Source organism: Lampris incognitus, chromosome 20 (assembly GCF_029633865.1).
Source record: "Lampris incognitus isolate fLamInc1 chromosome 20, fLamInc1.hap2, whole genome shotgun sequence".
NCBI lineage: Eukaryota > Metazoa > Chordata > Actinopteri > Lampriformes > Lampridae > Lampris > Lampris incognitus.
Genome location: NC_079230.1, coordinates 11,253,547 through 11,275,320, shown reverse-complemented (window position 1 = coordinate 11,275,320; position 21,774 = coordinate 11,253,547). Strand labels below are relative to the sequence as shown.

Here is a 21,774-nt window from a genome sequence, read left to right as displayed (position 1 = left end):
GTGGGATTTTTTTTAAAACATTTTTTTTAATTTAAATACACATAATTTATCCTCCCACTTTTGATTTCCGCGTCTTTTAATCTGTTGAGGGGAAAACAAGCAACGTGAACATATTTCCCGGTTTTCCCAACGCCCCTACAGGGAAACGTACGTTCCCACGTCCAGCAGACGCTCGGCCTCGTCCACAAGTGGTCGAAGTTTCTGGAAAGCCGGGAGCCGAACCGGGGAGGAGGAGGAGGAGGAGGAGGAGGAGGGGGGTGGGGAGGGGACTTCCTCTTTCCGCTGCCACGTCTGTGCGCAGTTACTGCCCCCCCCCCCCCGACTGTAAAAGAAACCCCAAGGACGCCGGCGGAGGAGCGGAGTGAACTCGAATTAATGAAACGGTAAAACTGAATAAACCTCCTTCTTCTTCTTCTTCTTCTTCTTCTTCTTCTTCTCCGTCTTTGTTACGGCCTTCACGTATTATAATTGCGCGCAAAACAGACGTTGCGCGCCATCCTGTCATCGGCTCGGCGAATCAGCGAGACGGATTTATTGTGCGCGCGCGTGTGTGCGTGCGCGCGCGTTGGAAAGACAGAAGAGAAAACAACCCACTTCTCCGTTTTCATTCTTTCGCTTAGATCTAGACAACGAAAGAAAAAAAGCCCCTTTTTGAAACTTCATCAGACTTAATTGTTATGCTCTGGTTTGGCGCAGCGGGTGAGACGGTAAACATGTTGACAAGTGGTGAAATAAAAACCCTTGGACAAACGAGACGTTTCATCTGCGGGACTGGGCGTCCTCAGCTGGGGTTTTCCTCACTGTAACGCACATCACCTCACGGCAGCGGTGTGAGCCGGTGCCTTACTGGGAGGTGGTCTTCACTGTGTTCATTGACAGTATATGGGACTGGCTGGGGAAGAGAAGAATAGAGAGAGAGAGAGAGAGAGAGAGAGAGAGAGAGTAGGCGTGTGCACTCCTCCCACACACAATTGATTCTTTTTTGGGGGGGGGGGGGTGGCATGGCCTTGTGTCCTTTGTCCTTGTGTGCCATGTGTTGAGGTAGAGAGACCCAGCGCACAAGAATTTCATTGTATTTGAATACACAGGACAATACATGTGAACTTGAATTACATCCTATCCTCTCTCTCTCTCTCTCTCTCTCCCTCCACTAGGACTGTGTAGAGGAAAGAATTTGACAATACAGTTTATCACAATAAGAGTGTCGAGATTCAGTGTATTGTGATATACCCATTGACGGTTTCCGGGGGGGGGGGGACCGCTATATATTTTTTCATCTTTTTTCTACATTGACGGTTTCATTGCAACATCCTGTGGACACACAACACACACACAACACACACACACACACACACACACACATATCTACACAGATACAGGAAAAGAGATTTTAAGGCATAGCAGTACAGGCCTGTTTCGCGCGTCTCGCACTCATCAGCTGCTAACGCACGAAAAAGTACGAGATGCATGAAACAGGCCTGTACTGCTATGCCTTAAAATCTCTTTTCCTGTATCCGTGTTGATATTCCGCTCCTCATTAGTCGAGCACTCAACACCATTGACGGTTTCGGAAAAAAACACTATATATATATATATATATATATATATATATAGTGGAGTTTTTTTTCCCCGGAAATCGTCAATGGTGTTGATAAAAGTGCTCAACAAATGAGGAGCGGAATATTAAGATAGATGTAGGAAACATTGGCAGCTGATGAGTGTGCGACGCACGAAACAAGCTTGTACTGCTATGTATTAAAGTTTTTTTTCCTACATCTATCTTTATATATATATCTACATATATATATCTATATATAATCCAGTTATTCAAGTAAATTCTCTATGAGACAGTACAAGCCTGTTTCATGCTGTAAGCAATCCTTATAGCATGAAACTTTATTATAAACTAAACTATAACCTTATTGCTCATAGCATGAAACAGGCTTGTACTTTCTCAGAATTTACTTGAATAACTGGATTATTTTGCTCCTTATTTGTTGAGCACTATCCCTACCGTTGAGTGTTTCTTTTAACAAAGTTATATATATATATATATATATATATATATATATATAGCCATCCATCCATTATCCAAACCGCTTATCCTTTCGCGGGATGCTGGAGCCTATCTCAGCAGTCATTGGGCGGCAGGTGGGGAGACACCCTGAACAGGCCGCCAGGCCATCACAGGGCCGACACCTTCACACCTAGGGACAATTTAGTATGGCCGATTCATCTGACCTATATCAGGGAATCAGGAACACTTCATTTGCCATTTCACTTCATGCACTTATATATCTTGCATTATATATATATCTTATATATCTTATGCACTTATATATATATATATCCACACACACACACACATGCATATATATATATATATTTATATATATATTGGCAACACGGTGGTGCAGTGGTTAGCTCTGTCGTCTCACAGCAAGAAGGTCCTGGGTTCGAACCCCGGGGTTCTCCAACCGTGGGGGGTCATCCCAGGTCGTCCTCTGTGTGGAGTTTGCATGTTCTCCCTGTGTCTGCGGTGGGTTTTCTCCGGGTGCTCCGGTTTCCCCCACCATCAAAAAGACATGCATGTTAGGGTTAATACTCCTGTCTGTGCCCTTGACCGAGGCTTGGCGAGACGAACTGCAGTTGGTCCCCGGGTGCTGCACGGCAGCTGCCCACTGCTCCTAGCCACACAGCTTGGATGGGTTAAATGCAGAACGTAATTTCCCTACGGGGACCAATAAGGTATCTAAAAAAAAAAAAATCAAATCCATTATCCAAACCATATATCCTGCTCACAGGGTCACGGCAGGGATGCTGGAGCCTATCCCAGCAGTCATTGGGCGGCAGGCGGGTAGACACCATATATATATATATATATATATATATATATATATATATATATATATATATATATATATATATATATATATATATATGCTGCAAACATTGCACTATATTGCAATTTGTTGTCAAACTTTTAGAAAAATGTCATAAATAATACACCTCTATATGCATAAAGAATTTAGAGCTGTAGCTAGTGTTTTGCTGGCAACGCCTGCTGTCATTGTAGTTCTGTGCGGCCCTGTTACAATTCTGCATATGTCACCTAGTGGTCAAAGATGTAAACAAGTCATGCCACTGCTGTGTTTCTTTGAGTGTAATCTCAATGATCAATGCATTGTTTTTGAAAATCGAGACAATATGAGGAAATATAGCATTGCAGTACTCAAGTCTGTCAATATTTTCTCATACCCCTGTTCTCCACCCTTTCCTCCAGATCTGCCATGTTGCGTCGACACTTCGTCTGCCTCCTTGCCTTTCTAGCAGCTCTCCTTGTACTTGGGAGCACCACTGACTCAGTTAAAGAGACCCCTGCCGCGCCTGCCAGTGCGCCACCCCGCCCACCATCACCCCTCAGTGACCCTAGCTGGGCCCTGGGTCTGCGTCTGTATCAGGTTCTCCGCTCTACCAGGGCCGGCTCCCAGAACACCCTCTTCTCCCCCTTGCTGTTGGCCTCCTCCCTGGGGGCGTTGTCTGGAGGTTCTAGGGGTACCACCTCCAGCCAGCTCCTGGACCTACTCAAGACCCCCTCTCCTCCCAAGGCAGGGCCCCAGGCTGGAGAAATTTTATCCCAGGCTCTGAGGAGTCTTGCAGAGGCCAACGGCACAAGTTTCCGCCTGCATAGTTCGTCATCTCTCTTCTCCAAGCAGGCCCCATCCATTGATCTGGCCTTTGTGAAGGAGAGCCAAGCCCGTTTTGGGCTGCAGCACCAGCCGCTGGGGAAGGGAGACTCTAAGGCTGACCTGGAGCAGCTCCATGCCTGGGCCAAGGCTGGCTTGGGTGGGTTAGACGGTGCTCCTCTCGGGGCAGAGATCAAGGCAAACGCTGGCGCCCTGTTATTGGCGAATGCCCTGAACTTTAAAGGTGAGGAGAAACAACATACAGTACACATTTAGAGTATATTTGCTTACAGGATTATAAAGACATTTTTCCTTAATGTGTGTGGTCAGAAAGGCTGGAAAAACATTAGCTTTGTTGGATATGGGAAAGTCTCTTTTAATGCAGTGATGCTAGCTTGATAGTTATTAGGGAACTCACCAGTGAGAGAAGCCTGTGACCAACTATGAGACAACCCTGTAGCCAACAAGTCTGGTTGAATACACCATGTCGCCGTGTTCAGCCACAAATGATGTCCGCGGTTGGCTGGACAGTTAGCTTCAGCATCGCATCCGGGCTGAATGGAATATTGTTGAACCAGACTGGCTCTCTAATTGTGGTTTCTTGGAATGCTGAGACGGCTCTCTGATGGACAGAACAATCCATGGATCGGTGAGCCGGGGGGGGGGGGGGTCCAAAATTAAGTTAATTAGCTGGGTTTGGCTGTTAATTGTGATTAATATAAGCGCAGGTGCATGCACATGTGCCTCTGTCAGTGTTCAAAAAGCACTTACTGCCTCTGCACCAGCTCCCTCACTAAAATGTGTGCGCCAGCATGCCCACCTGCGTGCCATGAACATGTGTGTGTGCGTGGGTGTATGTGTGTGTGTGTGTGTGAGAGAGAGACCCCAGCTGGTGGACACAGCAGATAAAGGATGATTCCGTGGTCTGTCACTGAGAGCTTATTCATCTTCCACTGGGGGGTGATGTGTCATCTTAAATAATTGAGTAACAAGTGTCCAGACTCTCTCCCCCAGTGTCATGCCTAACATCTGTGCTCGAAGCGCTCCAAGTCTTGGACACGACTTGGCTCAGATCAGCTATTTGTGAGAGGGGCTGCAGCTGATGAGGCTCTATTTCTGTTAGACTCCTCAATCTGTTGCTGGAATGCCGTTCCAAAGGTCCGCGTTCACCTTAAGAAAAATCCGAAGAATTCAGTTCTTTTTTTTTTTATTATTATTCCACATGAAAATGTTTACTCTTATTTTGTCAAGGGAGGACTTAAAGTTAAACTGCAGTTCTGCGTTTTAGTAAATCCTGGCGACCCCTTTTGAGACAAGCGGGATTGTTTCTCAAAATTAAGCCGTTTCGAGAAAACCCCCATTTCACCGGCGCCCTGTCACAGAATAGACATCGCCACCATCTCCTTGTGCATTTGTTTACCCGGTGAGAAAGAACATGTCAGCAAACACACCTAATATGTTTACCGCGGAGGTATTGTTAAAATATACTGCAGAACTTCCCAAAAAAAAAAAACCAGAATATTTGCACAGCGTTGAAATGTTGTGGGCTGTATCACCTGTCTCTCTCTTTGCCTTCACCTTGAGACAACAGCGTCTTTTTCGTTTCGTTTTGAGGAAGGTGGCACGGTTGTTGGGGGGTAATTGTTGTGCAGGCCTCTTTTGAACATTTCTTCCACCATCTGCCATTTTTAAACGATATACGGGGCTTTACTTTGCTGGCTAAATAGCGCTGCGCCATTCACATACACCTGCAGGCGTGTTCTGGGGATCTTCCTGTTTTGGTTGATGCAATTCCTGTGCGATGGATTACAGGGAGATTTGGCAGCAGATCCGGAGGCAGTCTGGTTGAAAAGCAATACAATGAGGCTTGCAGTTTTGTCTGGGGTGGGCTCATTTTATCCAGAGTAAATAAATTAATCATTATATTGACTTTGGCAATGATTTATTCATGATCAAATGTTACGCGGGTTATCTTTCAGTCACCTCCTGCCCTGTTGGAAAGTAGCTTTGATTTATTTTGATTTTGTCTGATCTCATATGCAAGTTATTTTCGCTTTTTTGAAATGATGGAAAGCCCATAATTTTAACGAAAGCCCTCTTGACGGTGTTCCTGTTGAAAGACTCTGGTCTCACCAAGCATTAAGCATTAATTTCATACAGTTTTCACTCCAAAACTGATGGATTGACCAAAAAAAGCTGATAGTCTGGCACTTTCCCTACCATTGAGTGTTTCTTTTAACAAAGTTATGTATTATATATATATATATATATATATATATATATATATATATATATATATATATATATATATATATATATGGCAACAGGCATGGGCGCGAGGCCATGAAAACTGGGATGGTATCCAACGCTTTACCTGTGCCCCCGTCCGTAAGGTTAGTGGTTGTGTCAGGAAGGGCATCCGATGTAACATTTTGCCAAATCATTATGTGGATTGACAAGACCGCCATCGGTGCTGGGCCCTGACGGGGTACTGATGGAAACTATCAAATCCGCTGTGGTGACCCCTGGGAAGCAGGGAACAAGCCGAAAGAAGAAGAAGATGTATTTTATATATATAGTATATATTTATATATAAACTTCGTTAAATGAAACACTCAAATGGTAGGAAAAGTGCTCAACAAAGAAGGAGCAAAATAATTACTTTTATCACTGGGTTATATATATATATATATATATATATATATATATATATATATGTATAAAATCCATCAGATTGACAGCTGATGATTGCTTATAGCATGAAACAGGCTTGTACTGTCTCATAACGAATTTACTTGATTTACTGGATTATTTTGCTCCTTATTTGTTGAGCACTTTCCATACCGTTGAGTGTTTCTTTTAACAAAGTTATTACATACACTACCGTTCAAAAGTTTGGGATCACCCAAACAATTTTGTGTTTTCCATGAAAAGTCACACTTATTCACCACCATATGTTGTGAAATGAATAGAAAATAGAGTCAAGACATTGACAAGGTTAGAAATAATGATTTGTATTTGAAATAAGATTTTTTTTACATCAAACTTTGCTTTCGTCAAAGAATCCTCCATTTGCAGCAATTACAGCATTGCAGACCTTTGGCATTCTAGCTGTTAATTTGTTGAGGTAATCTGGAGAAATTGCACCCCACGCTTCCAGAAGCAGCTCCCACAAGTTGGATTGGTTGGATGGGCACTTCTTTGAGCAGATTGAGTTTCTGGAGCATCACATTTGTGGGGTCAATTAAACACTCAAAATGGCCAGAAAAAGAGAACTTTCATCTGAAACTCGACAGTCTATTCTTGTTCTTAGAAATGAAGGCTATTCCATGCGAGAAATTGCTAAGAAATTGAAGATTTCCTACACCGGTGTGTACTACTCCCTTCAGAGGACAGCACAAACAGGCTCTAACCAGAGTAGAAAAAAAAGTGGGAGGCCGCGTTGCACAACTGAGCAAGAAGATAAGTACATTAGAGTCTCTAGTTTGAGAAACAGACGCCTCACAGGTCCCCAACTGGCATCTTCATTAAATAGTACCTGTTAGAGCCTGTTTGTGCTGTCCTCTGAAGGGAGTAGTACACACCGGTGTAGGAAATCTTCAATTTCTTAGCAATTTCTCGCATGGAATAGCCTTCATTTCTAAGAACAAGAATAGACTGTCGAGTTTCAGATGAAAGTTCTCTTTTTCTGGCCATTTTGAGCGTTTAATTGACCCCACAAATGTGATGCTCCAGAAACTCAATCTGCTCAAAGAAGTGCCCATCCAACCAATCCAACTTGTGGGAGCTGCTTCTGGAAGCGTGGGGTGCAATTTCTCCAGATAACCTCAACAAATTAACAGCTAGAATGCCAAAGGTCTGCAATGCTGTAATTGCTGCAAATGGAGGATTCTTTGACGAAAGCAAAGTTTGATGTAAAAAAATCTTATTTCAAATACAAATCATTATTTCTAACCTTGTCAATGTCTTGACTCTATTTTCTATTCATTTCACAACATATGGTGGTGAATAAGTGTGACTTTTCATGGAAAACACGAAATTGTTTGGGTGATCCCAAACTTTTGAACGGTAGTGTATATATATATATATATATATATATATATATATACAATTATTTTGTTTATTGTGAGGCTGTTAAGAATTGGTAGTGTTTGTCAGTCTTGAAGTAAATCCGACCTAGTTTTTTGATTGAGTCACAAAAATTTCAAAAAGTGTATTTTTCCTAGTTCAAGTCAAAGTCCAACTAGAGTGTGTGTATATAAAGTGAATATATCTAAAATTTATGTGGCTAACTTAAGATTGGGGATTTGAAAACTTCACCAGGCTATCTGTGGATGCGCAGCCCAGATCTGTAGGCGTGGAGGCTGAGCCACCCCCCCCCCAGTCCTCAGAAAAGATGACGTGTTAACTGCAACCTTCCACTCTCACTCTTCCCTCTGCCCTTTTCCTCTGACTATCTCCCCCTTTGTCATTCTCGTTTCTCGCCTGCCTCCATCTTCATCTCACCTTCTCCCTCCACGTCCTCGCCGCTCATGCCATTATCCGGCTCTCATCTGCCCCTCCTCCTCCTCCTCCTCCTCCTCCTCCTCCTCTTCTTCCAGGTATTCTCTCTATCAGGTGCTGCTGCCTACGTAGGAGAGACCAGGCTGCTGTCAGACAGACTGCTTGTGGAAAATAACCTTCCCTGACAGACTGTAGCTTACATTGATAAGCAATTTAATTAATTTCTCTTTGTTTGATGTTTTGACTTCATTACAAAATGAGGGTTTTTCCCCCCCCTTCTGTTGAACCCTCGTTGGTCAGTTCATTAATTTTGCGAAGGAAATATACAAATGAGATTATACGGCAGATTGCAGTATGGGAATTAGATTACGGCAAATTGGATTCCGTTAGTTTTGAGTCATAATTTAAAAAGTGGTCAAAAAGTTTGTCTCGCCTGCTTGTTGCCTTTGACTCATGGTAATTTTTAAAAAATTTCCATTGATTTATTTGTTTGTTTATTTATTTATTTGTGGGGGGGGGGTCCTACAAGGCAGTTCTCGGTGTGTGATGATATGTTTCCCGAGATGTGGCCGAAAATTCTTTTTGGCATGAAATAGGCATCTGCCTCTTTCTTTGTTTTGTTTGTTTTTTGTTTGTTTGTTTCACTTCTGTCCCCTTTTTTAGTTAATTATTGAAGAGAAGAATTAAAAAAAGGCTCTGTGCTGCCCCCCCCCCCCTTGCAGTGTTGAACATGGGATTCAAAGAGATGGTGGGAAGGGGGGGGGCAATTAGTGCAGGAAAACTGGCATAGCGGAGAGATATTAGCGGCAAAAGAAAATGGCAGGAGATACCAAATAGAGCTGAGGGAAGTTCTTGGAGGAAGATGAAGACATTCGGGATGGGGAGAAGGGACTGAAAAAGACGAGGAGAGAGAGAGAAGCGAAGAGGACGAAAAGGAGCCGAGAAAAAGTGAAGAAGAAAAAAGAGTAAGGTGGCCTGCTGTGAGGGAGACTGACAGATGCGGTATAGAGGGGTGTAAAAAGGCCTACCTTGGGACCGCCAGTACAGACGAGTTAATTAATTCAGACTTTGTTCCTGTTTTAGACAAAACAAACGCTGGCAAGGGGAGAAGAAAAATAAAATGTCATAGGAAAAAAAAAAAAAAACTCCAGCAGAGAAAATCTTTGACGCAGGATAACGTGACGACACGGGGGAAATGGGATGAAGGGGGAAGAGGGGGGAGGGGTTAAGGCACAGGAGAACAAACGCAAGCCCCCGTGTGTTTAACCTCTGAAAATACCACCTCTACTTGTAATCAGAAGTTGATGAGGGAGGAGAGGGAGGCGGTGGGTCTCATCGATTCCCGTTTGGTGCTTGCCGGATGTTTACAGTACGACTCCGGGAGTGTGGGAGCAGTCGTGTTTCATCGCCATGCACTTGTCTCATTGTTTATTGTTGATGGATATTAATGGCTTAAGGTTTCAAGAAGGGCTGGCCCTCCATTGTGCTGCTGACTTACATTAGAAGTTAATACAGTCTGAGCCAGGAGCAGGCCTGCTATGTCTAGACATAACAACCCACCCCCCACCCCCACACACACAGATTGCTAAAGTCAGATCTGAATGCTTGCCAGGTAAGTGCCTACTACATGGAACCTCCTACATACACACACTCACTCATTCTCGCGCACACAGCTCTGCTGCGAAGCGTGTACATCAAGTGTCATTTCAACAATGCCGACATTACCTCAGCTAACCCTCGGTGGCTATTGTTTTTGAATTCTGGTGCAATCATGTTTCTCAGTCTCGGCTTGGAGAAACCTGGAGTGGCTGTCTGACTTGTGCTTGCATGTCTGGAATGGAAGATTCTAATGCCGCTGCGATTGGCAAGGACTCAAGGAGGAGAGGCGGGTTCTGGGATGACAGGCGCCAGTTGTCATTCACCCCCGAGGGATATAGGTGCAAGTAATTATCTATTTCTTTACACAGATTGACCTCCCCTTTCCATGCGGTGTCCTCTGCGCTATTGAATGGGCCAGGAGTTCCTGGGATGCCCTGTGGGGAGCTGTTTATTACAACCGGAGCAAATCCACTACTCTCCTGCCCCCGAAATTGACAGCAGCGCGGTGGTTAGCAGGGCCAAGTGGGATAGGGTGAGCGGTGAATGGAGAGCGATGGCCTTGAGGACCTCATAACTGACGCTCTATAGCCCTCCAAGCTCAGTCAATGGAACGGTCTCATGGTTAAGAGTGCAGGGCTCTCAATGGGCAGCATACATCAGTGTTTCATAAGCCAGTGTCAGGGTTAGTCAAGGTGAATGTTCCCTGAATGAAGCATTGCTGAACTTTGTGTTCCTCCTCTCACATTTAAATCCTTCATTATTTCCTCAGAGCCAGTGTGTGTATGGTCAAGTGTCTGGTGTTTAAACTGACTGCGCTCTCCGTGTTTGGTTGGCTGTCTTGTCCAGGGCTCTGGGAGAGAGAGTTTGGCGAGGACAGCATGGATCGCCGTACGTTCCTGGGCACCAAATACACCAAGGTGCAGATGATGCACAAAGCAGGTAAAGTAAAAAAAAGAAAAGAAAAAAAAAGTCTGCTTTTGCTGTCTCTCCTGACAGAAACGAGGAAACTAGCTCTGAAATGGCCTGGACATGTGTATGCTCTTTAAGCTTTCTTATTATTCATGGTTGTGCACCGGATCTTTTATTTATCAGGGTTTCATATTTTGTGTATATTGTCTTGGAATAAGGGCAAAGCAGTGAGTGTGACTCTTTCCCATGGCTAGAATAAGAGATTTAATGCTAGAAGAAAATGCATGCTATAATATGCTGTTTTACGTAATTAGGTTAGTTCAATGGTCCTTTGTTGTAGGACTGTCTTTTATTATTATAATATATAATTTAGCCTAGATTCTCATCAAATCCCCCACAGACTGTTGTGAGAGTTGCTGTTTTCTAACCAGCACAGGTATCTGACCAAAAACCCCTGGCTTCATTTAGCACTCCCATTTTTCCTCCTTTTCTATCCTCCCCTCTCTTCTCCGCCTCCGTTTCATAATTCGTAATTCACTTCACCTTTCCTTCTCTCTTGTCATCTCTTTCCATCTCCTCCAGGTTTGCACCGTCACTATGAGGACATGGAGAACATGGTGCAGGTATTGGAGATCGGTTTGTCAGGAGGGAAGGTCAGCATGGTCCTCCTGCTGCCCTTCCATATAGAAAGTCTGACCCGGCTGGACAAGCTGCTGACTGTGGAGATACTCACCAGTTGGTTGGAGAAAACCACAGATATGAGCATTGCCATCTCTCTGCCCAAGGCTAACATCACTAGCACTCTCAGTTTGCAGGTAAATGTAAACCTTATTCTTTGGTGTCCTTTGGTGTTATGTTGATGATGTGTACCTCAAGATATGTCTTACCCATGAAACTGTTGTTGCCAAGGTGATGTGGTTAAATATGTATTTGAAAGCACCATATATATTAAAGTACCTAAGTTGAAAGATGCAAGTAAGTAGTTATACTAATGGAGGCAGGCACAAAGACTGCTGGCACTGGGGTGGAGGGTACTTCAGCTCAGACTCCATTAACTTTCATATCAAAAATGTATTCATTCCTGTGCTACTTTGCTCTAAAGCACAACACCCGACCTCATAGTCATATGCAAACTTTATTTGTCAAAATTTCATTTTTAAATTTTTTTCTTTGGCTGGTGACCTTGACAGTTATGATTAACCTGTTACATCACTGATACATTTGGGTCGCAGACTTGGTCGTGGTTTTTCTCCTCTGCAGTCTGGTTCAGGAACTCAGTGAGGATGGTCAGAGTGGCTTCAGTAGCTTTCTGTATGGCACTAGCTTTGCATCCCAGCCCATCTACGATGCCTCGATCCATCCCCATGTCACTTCCCAACGGGAGCCTAATTTTTTGGCTCCGGTCCTGTTTGAGGGTCTCTTCTCTTCTCCTCTCCCAGCAACAGACATAGTGCTGGAGTACCACAAGGTCAGCTGGTACTCCCGAATTCTCCCCCAGGACTTTAGCTGGCTCCAGCAGAGCCTGGGAGAAGGCATGCACCACCAGCTGCTCCATCCCCACTAGACTCAAGCCTTCTTCAGTCAGCTTTACTGCCACAGCCACCTCTGCAGCCCCGGTTCCAGGCACTAACCGGGGTTCCATCAAGAGGGAATGATACAACCTCAGGGAGTTAGCTATAGCTGCCTGGGCACTATCCAGCAGGAATTGGTCTTGGCTCTGGAGGATTACAATCACCTTGGAGCAGGTGTCTTCATCTGCGGGCTCCTCTATCACCACACTAGCTTGAAGAGGAGGTTTTAATTGCAGGTTGGTCTCGTTATGCCTGGTTGACTGAGGCAATATTCTTGTACATCAGGTATGCAGTAGAGAATTGGTGGGTTAGTTTTTTAACACTGCCATATATTTTGAAATGCATTAGATATCTACGTGAAACATTCAGTCTTAACGCTCTTTTTAGTCTCTCTCCATTATTTTCTTCCATCCACACCACTCTGCTATGTTGAGTTTCACTTGACATCATTTCCCACATCTCCAGGCACAACTCCAGCCAGTCATTAGACTCATTCATTTCTGCATCCTCCACTCTAGTTTTTCCGTCTTGGTTTGCTGTATTGGCCTCCATCTCCTTCTCTTCCTCACGTTCACTCTGCTTATCTTGGTTTTCCTTTATGTCCCTCTCAAGACTTTCATTATCATCTCCCTTCTTGTCCCTTTCCTCTCTTGGCTGCACTGCCTCCCCTCCTCGCTCAGTCTTTTTCCCTGGTTGTGCCGCCGATTTGCTGTCTGCCATCTGACCCGGTTTTTCACTTGTCTTTTCTTCCCCTTCCTTTTCTTCCTTGTTGCCCGTTTCACCTGTGACCCCCAGATTTTTCTCTCCGTCTTCCTCTTTGTTCTTCTTTGTTTCTGAGGTGGTGGCCTTAGCTGCCCTCTCAAGCTCAATACAGATTCTCACACAGGTGGGGTCAAATGTCATGCTGTCCAGCACCCCTTCTCTCTCCCCTGAGGTGAGAGGTCTCCAGCTGTTCACACAGCAGTGGGCTACAATATCTACCAGCAGGGAATCAAAGCCTGGCTGCCAGCAGGCAAGGAAAGGCTTGAGGACGGCCCTGACCTGTTGTTCCTCTCTGGGCTCCTGAAGCCTCCCGCAGACCCCCTCCTCCAGAAACACCAGTGCCCTGCAAAGGCCCAGTCTGTAGCCTGCCTGGATCTCTGCCCCCGTCACCCCAAAAGCCAGAAGGGTGCTGATATGGGTTAAGAGAGAGGAGGCTAGGAGCAGCACAAAGTTTGCCCCATCACCATGTGTCATGGCCTGGGAAGTTGCAGCTGATGCTAATGTGAGTGCATGGGAGTTGTTGTGATTCATTTTGGCCAAGACAGAGACTGTGTCTGGGCTGCTAACTGGGAGATGGGACAGTCCTCTAGGGTAGCGGAAGAGCAGGGACTTGGCCAGCCCATGGGGCCCAAAGCAGGGGCGTAGATGCCGGGCTAAATCTACGCAGGGCCCCCACACCAGGGAGGCTGTCCTGAAAACATCTCCCCTGGGACACAGGACCACGGGGGATCTCAGGTATGACGACAGTGTCGGTTGGTTGAGTTTGGTCTTCGTAGTTCATTGTGAATCTAGACAAGAGAGGAAGGTTTCAGTTTCAAAATTTTATACTGACATAAGTGGTTGGTCACAGAAATTCTGGAGATGGGAGGTTTTTCTCTTGTCAGTTGCTATCAGACATTCAAAGTAAAATATTCAGCATCTCCATTTAGCAGCTCAGACAGAGACAACTCAGAAATGGACACAGTTGGTGTTAGAGCAGTTTTGAATAGCAGAGGTCAGTGAAAATGCTTTTTGGCCGGGCAGACTGTCGGATAGAAGAGAGAGGTTAGTTCAACATGACAGATACAGAGGGCATGCCAGTAAAACCCATTTCCCAGAGGCAGGGTACACTGGCTGAAACCTATTAGCATGTCCTTTTTAGATGTACATTGTAACCTCATCACGGACTGATGAAATCCACTTTGCCCTCCCTCTAGTTTAACAAACATCTTGGTAGACTCACACTGCCATGTTATTCAGCTAGCCATGCCCTGAAGAACAGGCTTTTGACATTAACATTGTAAGGACACTCCAGGGATGAGGCTGTAATCTAGAACTAAAGCTTGAAACAACTCTTTCTGACACGGCTGTGACTTGGCTGAGGAAGGAGCAGAATACATAGTTGAAATCCTCTCGTTGCCGTTGAAGAACCCATAAGACAAAAACAAAACACTTTTCCCATAATAAAAGACTCAGTTGTAGCTGTGCACTGCTCCTCTTGTGGAGCCTAATCATAGCTGAGAGCAAATGTTTTTTGTTTTCTTTTTGGTCATTGTCTCTCTGTCTTGTCACGTGTCGTCTCCCTCCATTACTTCCCAGAAAAGAGAAAGTGAATTTAAGCGATCATTATGCAGGGCCCCCGAAAACTCCGAAACAAGATGCTCACGCCACTCTGTTCTCATTTCCCCTGTCTAGCCAACCCCCTTCAGCCAGTGACAGCCTGCCGTGCCCCTCTGACGGTCATTTTTCCAATTGGGCCGAGCAAATAATTGCTCATCACAGCGCGTTAACACTGTTTACCACTCTGTCTTTCAGAAGTTGGGACAGCCTCAGATCCTCAAACAGGGAGGGGAACATCTGGACAAAATGGGGACGATTGTAGGGGGGGTAGTCGTCGGATCCTAACACACACGGCTGCTGCTGCGAATGTCCGACGGCTGTCGGGAGCCAGTGTTTGCCCATATGCATGCACAAACACTCGCCGTCCTGTGCTGCTTCTTTGGCTGAGTCACGTCATGTGAATATTCTTACCAAACGTCCCCCCCCACCCCACCCCAACCCCGTCTCCGCCTCTGTCGGCTTCCCTTCTTTCTGTTCATCAGTTGGAGGGACTTAATTTCCCGGCTGTGGGTCCCACATGTGCCGCCGCTCACTTGCCCTGCCTTGGCTTTGCTGACCTAAATAGGAATGACATTCAGCGAACGAGGGCGCAGAAAAAGGTGAAGGAGGAGGGGGTTGATCGCTTAGGGACAAGGTGGAAAGCATCACAGAGAAACTATATTTAGCCCCGGAATTCTACCCCCCCCCCCCCCCTGTCGTTCTCCTCTGGTGAAGGTCAGACTGTGTTGGAGAAGCCACAATCTGTGGCGAGAGAGAGAGAGAGAGCCTTCTTAACGAGCCTGGCCTAGAGGTCACTGTCTGAAACACCCTCATCGCTCTCTCCCGCTGATCCAGCACTGATGGGCCACACACACACACACACACACACACACACACACACACACACACACACACACACACACACACTCTGATGGCTGGGCTTGAGCTCCATACTGGCTGGATCTCTTAGTCAATGACTAAGACATATGAGTGGGCACAGGAGAGCTCACTCAATCATGGCTAATGAGGTCAAAAGGCCATCAAATATTTACGAGAGCACACTCTGCAGTATACAGTGTCGAGGGAGAGCTCTTTAAACACTAGCACCATAGCCTTGCATCATATGAATTAATCACAAGTGTTTCATAGCCATAGCTTAAATGTTTCAATAAAGGCCAACACTCCCATTGGCTCTCTCTCATGTGGTTAAATGGCCTTGAGGAATACAGGATGCGTTCGTATGTGCTGGCTAGCATTAATCTGAGTGAGGGGTAGAGTATTGACTGAGGGGGGAAGGAAAGCCCATAAGAGTGAGATACCAGTCAAAAAAGTGTTGTTGATAAACCACCGAATGGAGAGCTTTCGAAGCCTGAGGAATCTGCCATTTTGAAAGATCTGCCTCTAAAAGGCTGAAACGTAGACTTGCAATAACCCCAGTACTACGTTGCCTTCCAAGCTCCTGCATGTGTCTGGACAAGGCCCGGGGGCAAGTTGTTTGAGGCAGTTTCAGAGAGCATTTGCCCATTTTGTGGATAGCCTCACTCTTTTAGATCTCATGATTTAAAGTTGACTGCTGTTACCGTGAGGATTCATGTTACTGGAAACATGGCCAGCCATGCCTTCAACAAATTCTTAAAAAAAAAGAAGAAGAAGAAAGGTTTGGCAGAGGCAGTAGTGTAGAGGAGCTAAGAGGAGATGTAATACATGTCAGTAGAGAGAAGGATTGAGAGAAAGACAAATATGCCAACCAAGTTGATTTTTACTTATTTACCCCTTGTTTCTGCAGGGCAATTCCCGTAGTTCTGCAAGCCGCGAGCAGCAGCCGAGATGAAAAGAGCGCCACTTAGCAATACAAACTCCCCCATGTGATCTCATCTCTCCGCTCCTCTCTTCCCATCCTTGCTGCTTCTCACTCTCCCCCGTTGTGCCCGTTGAGGCCACTCAGTCTTATTAAACACCCACCACTGAGACGACTCCTCAGAGATGGAGAATAGGGCGCATCCAGGCTCTCCCAAAGCCATCTCTCTCCTCCCCATCTTAACTCCCATCGTCCCCGCTGCCTCCAACAGGCTACTTAGCCTGCTCAGTCAGAATGATTAAAGGCCATGCACAGCGCCACACGCCAGAGAGTTGTTGACATGCCAGGCGGAGGTGGGGGTTGAGCTCTCTCACAACGCGCAGAGGGAGCCACCAACTGACAGGTCCTGTTGCCCTCACCCGCAGACAAATGGCTCGGCATTGCTGTGCGTCCCGCGTCGGGGCATCGGTAGTCGGACCAATGGCGTTCCATCTAATATTCATATGGTGCCATGGATGGAAAGGGCAGCCAAAGAGCACTTCCCAGAGGCAAGTCCCCCCCCCTCCCCCCCACGCACAGGGGACCCTGAATTTTTAAACATTTGATCGTTTTAAAAAATTAACCCGGAGCTTTTTCCTTGTGATCAGAGGAGGCAGAAGAGAAGAGCTAGGTGTGGGGGTGAGGCACGTTTGTTCCATTTATTCTCCACACAATGGGAGAGTCCCCAGTTACCTGCTGGTGGTTACATGTGATTGTAATGGCAGGCGACAGTGCAGCCACTGCACAGCAGGCTTCCACGTTAATGTCCCGGTAACACGCCGCTCGGGGTCCGCCATACAGGGAGCGAGATGCCGGCTAAGATATCTTTTTTTACCATCGGAGAAGAGAGAGAGAGAGAGAGAGAGAGAGAGAGAATGAAGGAGAAAGAACACAAAAGAGAGGAGAGAGGGTTGGGAGGCAGCTGCTTTTTGCCAATGACACATCAGTCTTCAAAGATTCAATGAATACCCCGGCTTTAGACCATTTTTGTGTGCTGGGTAGATAAGGAACTGGGAAATAAAGCCTTGAAATGATTGGCAATGAAGATAGAGAGGCCGGGGGGGGGGCGATGTAGACCAGGGGCAGGGTGGCACCCTGGTGAAGGAGAGGGATGAGGCGGGGAGGAAAAAGACTGAGTTAGGAATGGAGAAAGTGAGACAGAGGAGGATAAAATGGAGGGGTGCATGGCGGATGAGGGATGGGGATGCCAGGGAAGTGGTAGAGCAGCAGAGGGAGACAGTGATGAAGTGCTGGAGGGTGGAAGGGGAGAGCAAGAGTGGAAGAATAATGGATGAGGACAATAGAAGTGCATTAGAGCTGGACTTGGCTCATGCGTATATGTGTGTGTGTGTGTGTGTGTGTGTGTGTGTGTAGACTATAATGAAATGAGTGGAAAAGGAGACGAGGAATACCTCAAACTTTACGCTGTGTCTGTCACTTCATGTCAGGGTCGTTGCGGTCATCAGCGCACATAAGTTAATCTATCGATTTCCCCTTTTTTGGTTCCCCATCAACTTTTACTTAGAAAAGAAAACGTTTCGTGGAGACTGAGTTACAGCTGGGCATGACTTTGTGGTTTTGAAAAGAAAACAAAGCCCAAATCAGCACGACAGGACCTACCACATACTGACTGGTATGAGACACCACGCCGACTTCTTTAAGTTATCAGTTGAGTTTCCTCCATTTTATGGCTAAACAATACCAATAAACCAAAATTATTCAACAAAAGCTTCAAATGCAGGAACAAAAGACCTTCAGTCGTTTGCCTCCTTACCCTCGGCCGTGGCTGCATTCTGTGTGTGTGTGTGTATGTGTGTGTGTGTGTGTGCCTGCCCCTGGAGAAGCCTGTCACTGTGAGTGGCCCCTCTGCCATGGCAGGATAAACTACCTGTCACCATGACATCTTTCTGTGGAATTCATATCAGAGGCAAAAAAAAAAAATGCTGAGGTCACGGGGCATCACTCTTAAGTTATTCATCCTCTGTTTCCTCCTTCCGTCTCCGCTCCCCCTGTCGCCCGCTTTGTACCGCCGCTTCACAACAAGGGCAACTGTCATCCGCCTTCCCGTCTCAAATTGGGAGGGAGACCAAAATATCACAGGGGGAAAGCCTTTTTTTTTGTCCAAGTTATTGACTCACTGTCTTAGGGAGTATATTTGTGTTTGTTAATAATTTTAGGGAGCATGGGGAAATGGCTGCATGTGGCCTCCTTCAACGTTTCCGAATGTCACAGCATAATGAAATTTTAAAACCTGCTTCCTCTCTTGCGCTTTGTTTGAATTGTATTGCTTGCATAATTGATCGGCGTCCTGACAGAAGCTCATCCAGAGCTACTAGGGCGGCATGGTGGCCCAGTGGTTAGCACTGTCGCCTCACAGCAAGTAGGGCCTGGGTTCGAACCCTGGGGGTTGTCCAACCTTGGGGGTCAGCCCAGGTCGTCCTCTGTGTGGAGTCTGCATGTTCTCCCCGTGTCTGCGGGGAGTTTTCTCCGGGTACTCCGGTTTCCCCACCATCAAAAGAAACATGCTTGTTAGGGTTAATATTAATACTCCTGTCTGTGCCCCTGAGCAAGGCAGTGGGAAAAGAACTGGAGTTGGTCCCTGGGCGCAGCATGAAGGTGGCAGCCCACTGCTCCTAGCTACACAGATCACAGCTAGGATGGGTTAATTGGGTCTGAATTTCCTCAAGGGGATTAATAAAAGAAAAACTTAATTTGCTGGAGATGGGCCCTTGTGGGCAGGGCCACGTTTAAGGCCGGTAGGTTTGAGGCATTTTGTTCCATTTAAAAAAAAAAGAAAAAAAACCCTTTAAATTCCAAAATATTGTGTTGCCTTTTTCCCCCCCTCTTGACAGAAACAGCTTGCAGCACTGGGTCTGACTGATGCGTGGGATCAGAAGACGGCCGATTTCTCCGGGGTGTCCTCCAAGAGCCGGGGGAAGCTCCATCTGGGCAGCGTGCTCCACTGGGCCTCCCTGGAGCTAGCCGCCGAGGCCGGCGAAGGAGCAGCCAAGCTGGGAGATGAGATGCTGGGGAAGCCCAAGCTTTTCTACGCGGATCACTCCTTCATCGTCCTGGTGAGGGACAACGCCACTGGAGCCCTGCTGCTTATAGGGGCCCTGGACCACGCAGAGGGAGAGGCCCTGCACGATGAACTCTAAAACCCACGGGGGGACGACTATTAACGGTCCCCTCTCTCTATCCTTTTTCCTCTCTCACAGCCGACACTGAATTTGCTCTCCTTCTTATTCTCTCTGGCGCCGTCCATCGCAGAGTACACAGTATTTTGTGAGTAGAGACATTGTCATTCTCCGTGGCACGCCGTCAGACTACAGCCAGCTGTTACACAATGACACCCCGTTGTACCAACATTGACATCGGTGTGCCTGACTATAGCACGCACACGCAAGCACTTGCTGACACCTACAGGAATGGATCTCCGCTTCAAAACCTAATTGTTGACAGAAATATCAAAAACTGCCAACTCGGAGAGACTTGGAATTGAGGCAAGCACACAAAGCCTCTTTCTAGCCCTCTTGCTCCCTCTTTGTGTGTGTGTGTGTGTGTGTGTGTGTGTGTGTGTGTGTGTGTGTGTGTGTGTGTGTATAACTCGCCACTAAATGAACTGGCAAACTGCAGTGCACTGAAAAACACCAGCATGCTGACAGGCAGCAGTGGCTGCATGGACAACACCTGAACAGGAGAAACAACAAGGAACTTGAACCAACAGTGGTTCATAGTGACAAGGCAGTTCTCCATATCAGACAAGTGGTGGAACAGGTGTGAGTGTATGTACTTGTGTGTGTGTGTTAGATGATGGGCAGATGAAGGGTGCCCGGGTAGCCCATCTCCGGGTGGATGAGCTGCCAGGGGCCTGTGTCTGGTCCCTTGGGCTGCGTCCGAGGGGAGACTGATGGATCAGCCGACTGCTTATTGATGGGCCGGCTTAATGCTAATGGATGTAATGACTCACAACGCTTGTCAACAACACGGAGAGGACAGGGAACCTTTTAATCTCTTAATACCTTCAGGGATCAATGAGGGCCCTGGCCTCCACCCTGATACCGTTAGGCTGCCCAAACCCTGAGCGTGACTCAAACCGCTCAGCTTCAGTGTAAAGGCTCGTTTTATGATTATTACCACAGTCAACAACGGTATCGAGTCTCTGCAATTTTTCAAAATTTTTGTATAACCTGCCATGATGGAGCGATTAATGAATGAACAAGAATTGTGGCTACAGGAGTGCATGTCTGATATTTTTGATAAGGGCTTTGGTGTCTTTTTTTACAACATTTGAATATTGTATTAAAATGAACATTTCCTAGATCCTTAAGCTTCTTTCGTGATCTGCGTCTGTATATCAGTATCATCACCTGAGCTTCATACTGTACAAACCCGTCAAACGATTGCTGTTAAGCTATGGTGTTGCATCAGTGGTCGCCGTAACTCATTCTTTCTTGACAGCTCAGATATAGATAGATATATAGATATAGGCCTAGACAAGGATTTAGGTCTGTTTTTTACTTTCCCTGAGATGGAATGGTTGGCGTTGAGCCTCAGGGATGAATGGAAGTAGATTTAGAGCTCCAAACTAGCATCAGTTATTGCACTTTGAGTGGTAACAAATGGCAGACTCAGAGGGCCTACAACATTCCACAGCCAAGCATGGTCCCAAACTTTCAGAACAAACTTCACAAAGGCTACGAAACAAGAGAGGAAAATCTGTCCGTTTCTTTTCCAGAAATGAATTATTGAGAAATGAAAAAGAATGGGGGAAAAAAGTCGCTCCTTGCCATTAATCTTAAAGAAGAATAAGTGTCTCTGCATCTGCGATGTTTTATTAAAACGCCAGACTTTACAGTCAAACTCCAAAGGGTGCTTTAGTGTATTGTTGCTCCTACATGCACACACGCATAGGCGTGCACGCTCACACACAATCGCAGATGGTTACTTGACATTAGTTCTTGTTGACGCCAGGAGTATATGGGTCTAAATCCAGAAAGTAGCAGGGCTGTACTGTAGTTTTCAGGGGTAAAAGTGTGAAGGTATGCTACATCGGTGTAAATGTATGCTACATCGGTGCTGTTGGGGTTGTGTGTAATACTGTGCCTAGAGACAAGCCTGGCCTGGCTGATACAGCAGCCTTTAAGTGTCCTACTCTAAGGCACTGGTATTACTGCTCAGTTCCTAATTTAGACCCCTGTGTGGGTCTGCTCGGCAACAGTATGTGCACGCGTTTGTTGGCTTGTGCATGAGCACGCAGATGTGTGTGTGTATAAACCTTCTGCAGTCGATGACCTCTCGGCAGCAGCCTTGAATGCAGCAGAGAGTT

General features: G+C 46.2%; 1 protein-coding gene across 1 annotated transcript; it reads left to right on the top strand.

The window, feature by feature from the left end:
* The first annotated feature begins 265 nt into the window (after positions 1-265).
* On the top strand, positions 266-21,296 carry serpinh2 (serine (or cysteine) peptidase inhibitor, clade H, member 2). Its single transcript, XM_056300510.1, has 5 exons — positions 266-383; positions 3,284-3,930; positions 10,635-10,727; positions 11,280-11,512; positions 19,298-21,296. The coding sequence occupies exons 1-5, from the start codon at positions 376-378 to the stop codon at positions 19,601-19,603; spliced, it is 1,287 nt and encodes a 428-aa protein (XP_056156485.1). The 5' UTR covers positions 266-375; the 3' UTR covers positions 19,604-21,296.
* The last annotated feature ends 478 nt before the right edge of the window (positions 21,297-21,774 follow it).

Coding starts and splice junctions, on each gene's coding strand:
- serpinh2 (XM_056300510.1), top strand. Junction 3,931..10,634: donor GAATGCCCTGAACTTTAAAG/GTGAGGAGAAAC, acceptor TGTCTTGTCCAG/GGCTCTGGGAGAGAGAGTTT. Junction 10,728..11,279: donor GCAGATGATGCACAAAGCAG/GTAAAGTAAAAA, acceptor CATCTCCTCCAG/GTTTGCACCGTCACTATGAG.